This window comes from Lonchura striata, chromosome 4A (genome assembly GCF_050655825.1).
Source record: "Lonchura striata isolate lonStrDom1 chromosome 4A, ASM5065582v1, whole genome shotgun sequence".
NCBI classification, from domain to species: Eukaryota; Metazoa; Chordata; class Aves; order Passeriformes; family Estrildidae; genus Lonchura; species Lonchura striata.
The window spans coordinates 18,862,913-18,875,583 of record NC_140742.1 but is presented as its reverse complement, the minus strand read 5'-3'; the positions used below and the strand labels follow the sequence as shown (position 1 = coordinate 18,875,583).

Genomic DNA, 12,671 nt, shown 5'->3' with positions numbered 1-12,671 from the left:
GGGGAGATCAGTCCTGAGCACCAGCCCTGAGCCCCACGGCAGCAGAGCGGCCTGGGTGCTGCTGCTGCCCAGAACAGAGGCTGGGCAGGCCATGACCAGCGTCCCTGTGCAGCCCCACACACACATCTGCATTTCCCTTTCCATGGTCAAGGCGTAAAAGGGATCCTGTTACCAAAAAAGTGCTTTTTGTGGTGTTGGAGAGAAGGATTTCTTGGGCTTTGCTGCCTCTGTGCTCAGTCCTTTCTATGGAATGATTATCCAGAGAAAACATGGGATGCTCTGTTTACATCTTCTTTGATTTCCATGCAGAGGCTCCAAAACTGGGACAATGGCCTGATAACAGTAGTTTTTTGCCTGCTTCACATGAGGCAGTGGCACCTCTTTACCCTTCTTGGCAGAGAGTAAGGGTGCCTGGAGAGGGGATGGGGAGTGGAAGTGCCCAAAGAACTCCAAAGTATCTCTCTGATGTTGGCAAGTAGCATTGTGCTCCCCAGTTCCTTGCAAATTCCTTTCCCCTCCGCCCCACAGCTACTGTGACTTTATAGAATTGCTGTTTATTTCTGGTAGATGAGGGTCTGAACAGTTGCAGGTACCTCACTGCTTGCTCGTCCCACATACTGCCTCAGTGAGCTGGGATAAGTCCTGTTACCAGAGCCTGAATCCCTGTGTTGTATCTGAAATCTTAGAGTGTCATAAGGAGCATGTGTTACCTCTGAAATTTGTCTATCTAGTTTTCTTAATGTTTGTCTGTTCTCAGTTTTTCCTTTTTTTTTTTTTTTAATTAGTCACAAAAATAAACTTTTTGAAATTTGGAGAAAACTGTCTTTACAGAAACAAATTTCTTATTTGAGAGACGTGTCTGAAAACATTTCCCTCTGGTCAAATGCTCCACCTAAAATGGGCATAATCATGTCAGGCAATTTTAGAGACAAGGTGATGCAAAGTAGAAGTCAGGTAAACTCTACTTGGTTATATATTAATAACCACACATATTTAAAAGAGACATTTGAGTATTTTATTGAAACAGTCTCAAATAAAGTTCTGCTACAGTTCAAGGCAGCAGTGAGAAAAAGTAACTAACTCCACTATACTGGCAGCATTGTATCACTATAAAAATTGATGATGGATGTTCATACACAGTTTTGTCCTGAATTTTGCTTCTAAAACAGATGCAGCTTTCTATATCTGTGTGTGTATATATATATATATATATATATATATATATATATATATATATGTATATATTTATAGGGCTGCATCTGTTTTAGCAGCAGAATATACATATGTATGCTGAAAAAGCCTCCTCCCAGAGTTTCAGTGGGACTAAATCTCTCTTATCAGATGTGCACCCTGAGCAAAGGAACCAGCAGGCCACCTCTGATAGACAGTCTCATCTTCACAGATTATCTCAAGGTCATCCCAAATATATACACAGAATTCCCTTGACTTCCCAAAAGATGCTTTAACTACCATGCCCCGACTGGGGTTATTAATTGTGTTTTAATTCAAAACCAAATGAAAATACCACCAACTCAAAGCACACCATGCTGAGCATTCCCACACCACTGAACTGCTGCAGCCCTTTTACCTGGGCATCTGACCCACAACAACCTTTGGGAACAGTTGTTGTGTTTATCTTTTGTACCATTCCTCACTGAAGCTTGTAGAGATGATAATAAAGCATCCCATGGAGCAAAGCCTATCTCTGTAAAAGCTTCAGACTGTTCAGTGACTACTAAAAAAACCCCTTTTTCACATTTGCATGGATATGAACAACTGAGCCGCAGCAGTGGCTGCATGTTCTTTGTTATAGAGTGAGACAATTCATCTTGGAGCCCAGTAACAAGAATTCTGTATTTATCGCAGAGGGCTGACTTCTGTCACTGCCCCCCAGCATTAAACAGCTATTTTCGGACACTTCCAGCTATCTGTGCTCGCTGGAAATGACAAGAACAGATCCACTCCTTCTTGAAGACCTCGATGCTAATTTACTCTTCCTTTTTTTTTTTTTTTTTTTTTTTTGTTCTTTATTCTTTCTTTCTGTTTCTTCCCCTATGCGCTTCTCTCTCATCTCCACGCCCCTCAATTCATTCCGGTCAGCGCTCCTGCCTCGCTTTGTACGTGCCTTTTTCCCCGCCTCTCTTTTTTAAAACGCAACCTTAGGCCGGATGGATCAGGACGCTCCTGAGGGGTGGGACTCCTTCCCTCACGGGAATTCCCGCCCCGCGCCCGCCGCGCATGCGCAGAGCCGCGCGGCGAGGAAGGGCGGAAGCGCTGCCGTCATTCCCGCCCACCGCGCGCTGTGGTGGCGCTGCGCATGCGCGGCTGGGAGGGCGGGCGGGACCACGGCGGGCAGTGCGCATGTGCGGGGCGGCGGCTGCGGTTTAAACGCGGGGACGGTTGGAGCAGGCGGGCGGTGGCTCTGGGGGGTCGGCGCTGAGGGCAGCTGGGGCTGGGTGCCCGCCCGCCCGCCCGCCCGGCGATGGTCAGTGCCCGGCGGAGCGAGCCCTGAGCAGTGTCCCGAGCAGAAGGGCGGTCAGTGGTCGTGGGATGGTGGGTGCCCGGGGCGGCGGGTCAGTGGCCCAGGAACGGTCAATGGCCGTGGGTGGGGGTGGTCCGTGGCTTCCCCCGGCCCGGCTGCCCCGTGAGGGCCGGGGGTCCCGCCGCAGCTCTGAGCGCCCCGGGGCCGCCGGGCCGGGGAGGCCTCGCTCCCTCCGTCCCCTCAGGGTGCTCCGGGCGGCCCGGGGCGGGTCTCGGCGGGGGCTGCAGGGGAAGGGGTTGAGGGGTGCTGGTGCCACACTCGTGTCGCCACTGAGGGGCTGCGCAGGGCTGTGCTCGCTGTGAGCCGGAACTGCCCTTCATTGCTCTCTCCTTCACCAAACCTTTCTGGTAGAACTGCACGACAAAAGGAAACAAAGCACAATGTAGAGGAGGTGCTGAGGGAGCTGAGAGAAAGCTGTTGCTGTACTCCACAGTGTGGTCACCGAGCTTTGCTGCACAGGAAAGTGGTAAACAGGGAAATGATGATGATTGTTACCTCGTAAGGAAGCGAGAGGTGGAGAGGGAGTATGAACTGAAACTCATTCTGCTTTATTGGGTCAGGAAAGATAGGTTCCAGCAATCCAGGGACAGGGGTGCACACTCTACCAAGTTCAGGAAGTTGTAGCAAAATTTTCTATATTGTGGGTAAAAGGTTGGTTTCTCCAACATATTGAGGAGAAAGTGCCACTTTTTCTGGCTGTATTTTACCCACAGCTGTGCAGTTTGTTGCTGTTTGTATCTCTTGTGCTGCACTTGGAAGGTTACCAAAATTGCTTAGTTTTTCCAGTCCAAGCTGATTAGTAGGCTGCAGAAGAATCTAATTTTTGTGAAATAGGAAGAAAAGTGTGATGATCCTCTAACATGTACATAACCTTGCAGAGAATCATGACTTGTTGACTGATTGTGTTGTCATACACAAGAGAAGTAAAAACAATAATAATGTACAAAATTAACTTGGTTAACTTGGTTGTGTTATGTTAACTTTTTGGTTAGGTTGATTTTTTTTTAATCAAAATGGTATATAAGATTGGATCAGATAATGTTTAACTTGAAAGGAGCTTGTGTTAATCTTGGAAATTTTTTTCCTTTTTAATCTAAGATGGGAGTTTTGATACACTGTTGTCATTGCAGCTTTGAGGATCTTGTCTAATCTTTTGGGGAGCAGTCAGCTCTAAGCAATTTCTTCTGAATTTGCTCTTGTGTTATGTAGGATGCCTCTAAAATCTGCTTTTTGAGAAAATAAATGTTTCTTTTGCTTGCAGGGAACCAGCTCTCTGACATTCCTCAGGTGATCTCTTTTCTTACCTAATGAAGGATTGGCTCGCACAGACAAATGAGTAAAATTCTCCAGTCTCAGCTGGGAGTCTGAAAAGATGCAGCGAAGGCGGAGTTCCAGGGCCCGAAAGCAGCCTCTGCACGCTCACCATAAAAGCCAAAATGATCTCTCTGCCTGGCAAAAAGGAGGGACAATTCACTCTGAAAAAAGTTTGCAGAGTCATCAGTCTGCTAATGATCAGAAATATGATAGCGAGGGAGAGTCTCTAGAGCAAGCTTTGAGCTACTTTGAGAAAGGTGAGAGAATTTTTTGGGTGGCTATCTAGGACTAAGAAGATGATAACTTCTCAATGATACAGTCTTAATTAAAAAAAAATAATCTGTTTTCCCTCTTTAATGTCTGAGCTATGTATTATTTATTTAATGTCTTGGAAGTTTTGTGTTGCTACTATGTAAAGAAAAGAAATAGCACAGAATGGTTTGGAGTGGATGGAACAAACCCCCATGCCATGGGCAGGAACACCCTGCAGTAGATCAAGTTGCTCAGGGCCCCATCCAGCCTGGCCTTGAACACTTTCAGGGATGGGGCAGCCACAGCTGCTCTGGGCAACCTAAGCCAGGCCTCCCCACCCTCACAGTAAACAACTTTATCCCAATATCCCATCTAAACCTCCTTCAGTTTGAAGCCATTCCCTTTGTCCTGTCGTGCTCTTGTAAGAAGTCTCTACATATTTCTTATTATAATATTAATAATTTTAGAATAATTTTACTTCTGTTTTCCCACTTTAACCCCTGGGCTATGTAATGTTTCTTTAATGTCTTAAAAGTTTTTCTGCTTTGTTACTATGTCAAGAAAAGGGAATATGTAGAGGGGCAGTTCAGAGAAGCTTTAAGTTAATTTCTGTTCAGAAGGTGTTTCATCCTGTGCTTGTCCTGTTTGCTTTTCCTAGTTCAAGACTGTGCTGCACTGAAGAAGAAGAGTGTTCCACAGAAACACCTGGATGCTGTGGAAAGCACTGCCTTGAAACATGGGCTGCCCCCTGAAGGGTTTGAAATACTGCTGAACGTAGTGCTCAGTGGCAAATTTGGTACAGCATTTCTATACTGCTGGTGTATCTTCTGTCAGTGTGTCTTTCCCCTCTAATCAAATCTGCTGAGATAATGTGTTTATGGTAATGTAGCATAAAATTAATTTTTCTGGCATGATTTGGTGTAGTTTGTCATAATTTTGGAGTATAGGTAAGTCCTTACTAAATTAATGTACTCCATTACTTTGAGCAATGAAGCTCTAAATAATTTTGTCCAGAGGGAATTTTGACCTAAGCTGCAAAATAATATTGAAGAACCTGGTACATGAGCACCATCTTACTTGAAATTGGCTTTTTCCCAGCTGATACAGTGAATATTCGTTTATTGAAGAGCCTGATTCCTGCCTCAGTGATACCAGAAGATTCTGTGGTTAAAGCTGTGTCTTGGCTCTGTGTCAGCAAATGCTCAGGCAATGTCGAGGTAACTTAGTAGGTGTTTACAGTAGTTATTGCTTCTGCACAGGAACCATAAGAACAGGTTATTTTGAGAAATCAAAAATGCTGAAGTTTTAATGTACAAGGTCTTATACAAGATACTGTCATTTACCAAGACTGGCAGAGATGCCCATTGCTGAAATGGGCAACCAAGAAACACATTAAAAGTGTCTCTGGAGATATTTGGTTCCTGCTTGTCTTTTATCTCTGAACTCCTCAGGAATGGTGTCTCCACCAAGATTTCTGTGAAATACTTCTGCTGTGTGAGGCATCCTTTAATTTCAGTGAGGTATCCCTTGGGTTAGGTGCACCTTGGTTGTGGCAGCATTACTTAATGTTAGGGAAAGAGTCTTTTTTTGTGTTCACGTGGTCTGCTCAAAGGTTTATGTGGTAGAATCATTTAGCTGGGCACAGAATAAGACCACAGAATCCAACTATTAACCTAATGCTGCCAAGCCAACCATGTCCCAAGAGTCACAGCTGCATATCTTATAAATCCCTCCAGGGATGGTGATTCAGTCACTTTTGTGTCAGTCTGTTCCTGTCCTTGACAATCCTTGACAATGAAATTTCAGCTATTATCCAATCTCAACCTCCTTGGCAGAACTTGTTGCTTCTTTCTTCTCAACCTATCACTTTTGTACTTAGGAAAAGAGACTGGTCCCTGCCTAACTTCAGCCTCCTTTCAGGAACTTGTAGTGTGGGAAGGTCCCCCTGAGCTTCCTTTCTCCAGGCTGAGCCCATGTGTGCCCTGTTTATTGGCTTCCCTCTCTCCCAGTCACCACTGATACACAGATAGGGTCCCATGGTTCTAGAAACCAAAACCCAGTTGCCAACGGCAATGATGAGGCCAATTGTTTACCTGGTGAATCCCTTGGCAGACTTTCTTCATCTGAATACCCCAGAACTGTTTGTCTGTAGCTCCCTGGTTATCCTTGAGAATGGTGTGTATCCTTATTGACTGTGTCCTTTGATTCCCCTGCCTTGCTTTTGCATTTCATGTAATGTAGGTTTTTTTTTTTTTTCCTGTCTGCAGCTGCTTTTTTTGAAGTGGATGATCACAATGTTTGACTTCATTGATCACAAGGAACAACTTCATGCCCTTTATGGTATTTTCTTCTCCTTCCTGCAAGATGAGAGGATGGTAAGGAGAGCTGAAGAACATATGGAACTGATAAAATAGGCCTTAATGTTCATTAGTAGTATACATATTAATGCTAGAATTAGTCTGAAGAAGGTGTTGGTTAGAGACCATTTTCTGATGGCTGTATTTTTTTTATTTTCTCTTTGCCTTATAAGATTGCTGGGTAAATTAGATCCATGAACAGGCAAGCACTTTAAGATTGCTGTGATCTGCCTGTTTAAGGTGTTTCAAAGAATTGCTATGCTGTATCACAATGTGACCATTTATTTTGTCTAAATTCCCAAGAGTAACAGTGGTCTCTGGGATTTTCGGACATCAGCAGGTAGTCTCCTGCTCCTGGGCAGAAACTGACTTGCATACCTTGGGCAAAAATAAAAAAAAAAACAAAGGAAAAAATGTAGAGCAGTGTTTATTTAAGGTGAGAAACTAATTGGTGTTCTACTTAATTTGAAATATAGCTTAAAAGAGAACAAGCATTCAGACAATTTCTGCCATATGGCAACTGTAAAATCCAGGAATTTTGAAGTGTTTGGATTCAGTGCTTAATAAGAGAATCCTGGCATTCATGTTAGATATGAAATTGTTAATATTCTTTCACTTTAGGATATTTTATGGTTAAAACAAGCTCCCAAAGTTCTGAGTTATATTTCTTGTAATGTTTTAATGGTTTTAGATTAACTTCATTTATAATCTTTCCATAAAATTGGATTTAAGTTCTTAATGTTTGAAATATCTTTTTCAGACATGATGGGTTGGTTGGAAAGTGCATCAGAGTTGGTTTGAAACTAATTTAAGACTCTTTACAGCCTCAATTGCAGTTAAAAGCTATAAAAAATACATTGGTTTAGAGATGCCTTTCCTTTTGAAAATGCAATTGCACTTTCACTGACTCTTGTAATTTCTAGACCATGTTCCAAAATAAATGATTGAAGTTAATTAAAGAATTTGGTTACTGTCAGGACTGCTCACAGTGCAGATGAAGTTTTAAATGAAATTGCTATGTGGGGCTGTCTCTTGTGCTGCTTTTTGTGTGTCCTGGCTGTGTCTGCAGCAGCAGGAGAGCTCATGGCTGCCCTTGCTTTGCAGTGCCCCTACATCTGCCACCTGCTCTACCTGCTGACCAGGAAAGAACATGGTGAGTCTCATCTGTCAACTGAAATATTTTATTTCTGATTGTTTGCTGGTGCTGCCTTTTCTTCCAATGCAGCTGATGCAATGATTAGCCAATATTGTGCTTTTAATGCAAGGAAGAATGAGTGGTAGTTCAGGCAAAACTTTGTGTAACACTTGCTGAATTGGAAAGCTCTCTATTACCCTTGAAATAAGAATTATTAGTTTTGCTTGCTTTGTCATTATTTTATTATAAAAATGTTATATAACTTTTGCTTAAATGTCTAATGTGGTGTTTTAAAAATCCTTTATATTCTCAATTGTATTTCCAGTTAAGCCTTTTCGGATTAGGAGACTGCTTGAGCTCCAAGCAAGAATGGTGAGTTTATTTCAGATCTTGTAGAGTCTGAATTGTGGTTAATAATGCACTTTGTAGAACTAATGTCCTTACACAGTGGAGAAAAGTGGCTTGGACTTGGAATTGTAGGTTTTAGTCTTCGTAGCATCAAAATTTCTGTTGCATGTGCATCCCTAAATCTCATGTGTTTTGTGAGTATATGCCATGATATATGCAAAGCTCCATGTTTTGTGACCAGGTACGGTGAAATCTCTGAAGCTAGGGGCAGCTTCATTTCTCTATTAGTCTTTAATTTTCTATTAATCTTCCTTTTTCAAGTGGTGCCAAAAATGACTGAAAAATGTAAGATTGTAGAGGACCTTGCTTTTTTTTTTTTAAAAAAGTAAAAACCATTGCTATAGTAACATGTTTTTTAGACAGCAGAAGACTATTTTTATCACTTTTTAAAGTTCCTTTCCATCAGCTATGACTACAGAAAAGTCTTCACTTCTCTTGCTATAGTTATTTAATTGGCTCAGTTTCTGTCCGTTTCAGTTGTTTATCTATGGTTACTTGGTTGTGTGTAGCTCTAGGAATTTAATTTTTACTGATCACTGGGGTTTTTTGCTTCTAAAATACAGCATTCAGTTTCTATATTAAAAACATACCCCACATGTTTTCCCTCTTGTTTTGTGTTTTGACAGGGAATGCAGTCTCATCTGCAAGCTCTGCTATCACTTTACAAACTTTTCTGCCCAGAACAGGTGACCATAACCCTCCCTGGGAAAATGAAGGTAAGGAATTAGATTTAGTCAATTTGAAACTAGGATTTACTACAGTGTTTATATGGAGCTTTCTATTTAAGCTCTAGCAGATTTACTGGTGAAGATTAATTCTATTTCCTCTTTTCACTGAGTAAAATCAGGTTTAGATGAGGATTCCTTGCCTTGTGTTTTGTTTCCTTTTCAGCATAATGAGATGATTTGGTAGGGAATGAAATCTACCTTTATTTTATGAGGATTACTTTAATCCTTCTTTTGGTGTTCCTGCTGGGTTTGTCTTGTTTCATAAAATATTAAGTTCTGAAGGAAACAAACTGTCTAATTTGTCAAGAGATTGTTCTAATTGCTGCCATTCTCAAGTACAAATGACAATGGACGTCAGTAAGTAACTCTGCACTTGGAAAGCCTGTGTCATAGGAGAGAGAAAAAAGCAGGTTAAAAAATGTGGGAAACTGATTTGTCAGAGCTGCAAGGAACAGCAAAAAATGATTCCCTTTTAGAGAGACCTGTGTGCTCAGCCCTTTGACCAAATAGAAACATGTAGCAGAATCAGATACATAAGAGAAAACAGCATCTGGCGAGACCTAAATTGTGCAACAAAGTTTTATTTTAGTGGGGTAGACTTAGAAGTTTGAGATTTTGTTGTTTTTTTAGAACAGACATTTAATTTATATGCAGGCAAGTTGAGTTCCAATAAAATTTATCTAAATTTGCTTGTGTATTTATATTGTCTCTAAATTTTTACTTTGCATTGTGCTGCACAGTCATCTGTTGTAAATGTGCATGCTAAAAAATGTTAATTCTACATCTTTTTCAAAGTGCTAGTAAATTACTAGCAATTAGATCCCAAATATTTCTTTAACTGTCTTTATGAACATACTGTGTTGTGTACTAAAAGCTTGATTAACTAGGTCCAAGCCAGTCCAAATACTTGTGTGATGGTTTGGCACTTGATTAGAATTGGAAGACTGATTGGCCTTGAAATGTCAAAAAAGTTGTGTGGAAAGGTGTTAGCTTTTCCAATTTTCTATAGTAATATCTACATTAATTTCATTATTTGGTTATTCATGGCATTATTCTGTTATGTGAGTGTCACTGATGCTGAATTCAGGAAATTTTTCTATAAACTGGACATACCTTGGTCATGTTTGTTTAATTTTAAGGTATACTTGACATTTAATCTACAAGTTAATGATTGGTTTGAATTAACACTATAAGATAGAAGCGTTGGAGATCCCTTCTGAAAAGGGGAACATTGTTTCCAAATGAAATAAGCCCAACTCTGGAATTGTAGACCAAAGGTAGTGAAACTGAGGAATGATGCGAGTTCTGTGCTGTGAAAATCTGTCAAGTGGAGCTGTGTCTACATGACTGTGGTAATGTTTATCAGAATAGAAAGTGATCTTTCTGTTGCTTTGTCTTAGCTTAACTTCTTGCATGCATGTCTGACTTCTGTTTCCAGACTTACTTCAAGAATTCAGAGGGCCCATGGAAAGCAGCAATCACTGCAATAAGGCAAAAAAACCAGGGACCCTCTTCCCTGTTCCAGACAGTGTTTTTAGGCACAGCTCAGCCTCAGTCACGAAAAAGGGTATGTTATGGGCCTGAGGCAAACCCCAGAAGGTGCCAAGTAGTGGTTTTCATTATGAATATTGGCAAATAATGGGAGTCTGGCTTTATTTTGGCACTGGAAAGGGGGGAGTAACTATAGAGTAATGCAACAATCAATTATAATGAAAGCCTGGTTATGTTTTTAAAGGTAAAAACTTTTTAACCTTTTTTTAAAGGTAAACCCAGGTAAAACTGGGTCTTTCTGGGAGCACTGTTCATAAGTGCAGCCAATTGCATTGGAAACCACGTCACTTGTTTCTTTTCTACAGAAATGGAATGCCCAGTTGGTTATACCTGCAAGCAGTGCAAACACAAATAATTTAGAAGAGGACAGGGAAAAGAAGTGTCTTTATTTGTACAGTACAAACGAGTCTTTTCCACTGGAGCAGCTGCACACCTTCCCTCAGCTCCTACAAAATATCCACTGTCTAGAGGTGAGTTTCAGGCAGGTCTTGGTGAATGTTTTGGGAAATCAAAGGATGGTCCTCTATGCCCTATATATATGTGAGTAGTGTGTGGGCTACCTGATTCTAACAGAGCATCTAGTCCTATCTGAGGAGGATGGAGGAGTCTGGGAATGGTTTTGTTGCTGGTAAAAAGATTGGACATGAGGTTCTCTGACAGTTTATTGATGTAAATACTGAATAATCCTTTCTTTTCTTTTTTTCTTGCAGTTTCCTTCCCAGATGGGTTCAGTAATAACAAACCCCTTACTGCTTCACTACATGAATTGTGTGAGAGATGAATCTATTTACCTGAGGCTCTACTATTGGATGGGCCAGATGCTCCAGGAAGGTAAGAACACTAGTATCTTGTTAGGTAGGGAACTAAAGGGTGTCTGAGGCTTTTCACTTTTCAGTAATGGTTCTTTGCTATTCAGATTTACAGTGCTAACCATAGTGTTAAAACAGCTACCGGAGGAGAACTGAATTTGGTTTCTCATTGTGCTTCTTCTTGTTGTGCTCATATTCAAGTACAGTATTCTCTCCTGTTCAGAGTGCACCTGGTGTATGGTTAATAACCCATATGAAGAAGAATTCAAGAGCTTCCTGCAAACTGTCTACAAGGCAGAATGTTTCTTGCAGGTAAGTGTGTTTTGTGGAAGCCAAGGGTTTAACAACGTCTTCCCTTAAAAACTTCTGGCACATACCTGTTTCCTGTAGTATTTCTGAGACAGTGACTCAAGTGATAAAAATACCTTTGCTTATGGATAATGAATATTCTGGAAATGGCCTTGGTTTCTGCAGGAAAAATAATCTAAGAACGATCATTTGAATGTCCTGGCAGGTATGGCAGGAAGAAGGTGTGAGCCTCTTGCTTTCTCCAGAGTGATGTGAGTGTGGCAAGCTGCAGTCAGATGACTTCTTGAATGTTTCTACTCTGCTTTGCAGGAGGGATTTTCAGCCTGTGAAGAGTTCCTGTATAAGACCCTTCCTCTCTGGGATGGCTTCTGCTGCCGCTCAGAAGTCCTCGGACTCCTGAGCTGGATCCCCCTCAGCAGTTTCTCTGGTATGTACTGCAGATCCTTTGGGTGAGCTTGGACTGTGGGGGTATCTCAGGGCATAGAATTTGTGCACTGATATGATACTGCTTTCTCATTTTTTTCAGACATTAAGTCATATCTCTATGATCCCCTGGCACAACTCTTTTTCACATCATCTATTTACTTTAAGGTAATTGAATGAATTACATTGAATACAATGGCTGTTTATATCTAGTTGATACTGCTATCTGTACTTGTTAGGTGTAGCAGTCTCAGGGATTGTATAGGAAACATCTTTTCAGAAGTCTGTGCCCAAACAGGATAAAGTAGATACCTACAGTTTAACTTCTTTAGGAAATAGGTGCTTTAAGATATCTTCCTTTTTTGACTGGAATTAAGCTGGGGCAGTGGAGATAAAAATAACTCGTAGTGCACAACACAATAGTTAATTTATTTTATTATTTATTTAACTACTTGTTTAAACTGTTTTACTGCCTTTTCTTTTGGTACTTGAAGTTCACATTCTCTGAGAAAGGCTATACACAACACATACATTCAGTTCTAGGGCCTTGCAACTATGTCACTGCTCCTGAGAAACTCTTGGCACCTTTCCTTGGCTATGACAATTTTCAAGGCATACTTTATTCAGAATTACTCACTTCATAAATTGTCACCAACCTGATTTTTTTTTTTGCCTCTTGCAGTGCAGCGTTCTTGAGAGCCTGAAAGAGCTGTTGCAGAACTGGTTAAATTGCAATGCGATTCAAGTGGATTTGGAGTCTTCTTCTTTGTAAGTTTGTCTTTAAAGAATGCAAGCAGTGTTCTGTGCATTGCTCACTGGTGTATTGAGATCTATAATCCTATC

The 12,671-nt window shown here is 41.2% G+C and overlaps 1 protein-coding gene across 13 annotated transcripts in view; it reads left to right on the top strand.

Annotated features, from left to right (window-relative positions):
- The first annotated feature begins 2,361 nt into the window (after positions 1–2,361).
- Positions 2,362–12,671, top strand: part of CENPI (centromere protein I) — a 16,641-nt gene continuing 6,331 nt past the window's right edge. For 2 of the 13 annotated variants that reach the window (XM_085570512.1, XM_085570511.1), the window contains exons 1-16: positions 2,362–2,553; positions 2,894–3,008; positions 3,804–4,113; positions 4,767–4,904; positions 5,207–5,325; positions 6,376–6,483; positions 7,570–7,618; positions 7,926–7,972; positions 8,635–8,724; positions 10,175–10,303; positions 10,593–10,757; positions 10,998–11,118; positions 11,320–11,408; positions 11,715–11,832; positions 11,932–11,996; positions 12,511–12,596. In XM_085570512.1, the coding sequence (XP_085426638.1) occupies positions 3,915–4,113; positions 4,767–4,904; positions 5,207–5,325; positions 6,376–6,483; positions 7,570–7,618; positions 7,926–7,972; positions 8,635–8,724; positions 10,175–10,303; positions 10,593–10,757; positions 10,998–11,118; positions 11,320–11,408; positions 11,715–11,832; positions 11,932–11,996; positions 12,511–12,596 (1,523 nt within the window). In that variant the 5' untranslated portion in view covers positions 2,362–2,553; positions 2,894–3,008; positions 3,804–3,914. Of the gene's footprint in view, positions 2,554–2,695; positions 4,114–4,766; positions 4,905–5,206; positions 5,326–6,375; positions 6,484–7,569; positions 7,619–7,925; positions 7,973–8,634; positions 8,725–10,174; positions 10,304–10,592; positions 10,758–10,997; positions 11,119–11,319; positions 11,409–11,714; positions 11,833–11,931; positions 11,997–12,510; positions 12,597–12,671 lie in introns of those variants that run through there. The other 11 variants (XM_021534517.4, XM_085570509.1, XM_077786596.2 and 8 more) reach the window with 8 other exon arrangements.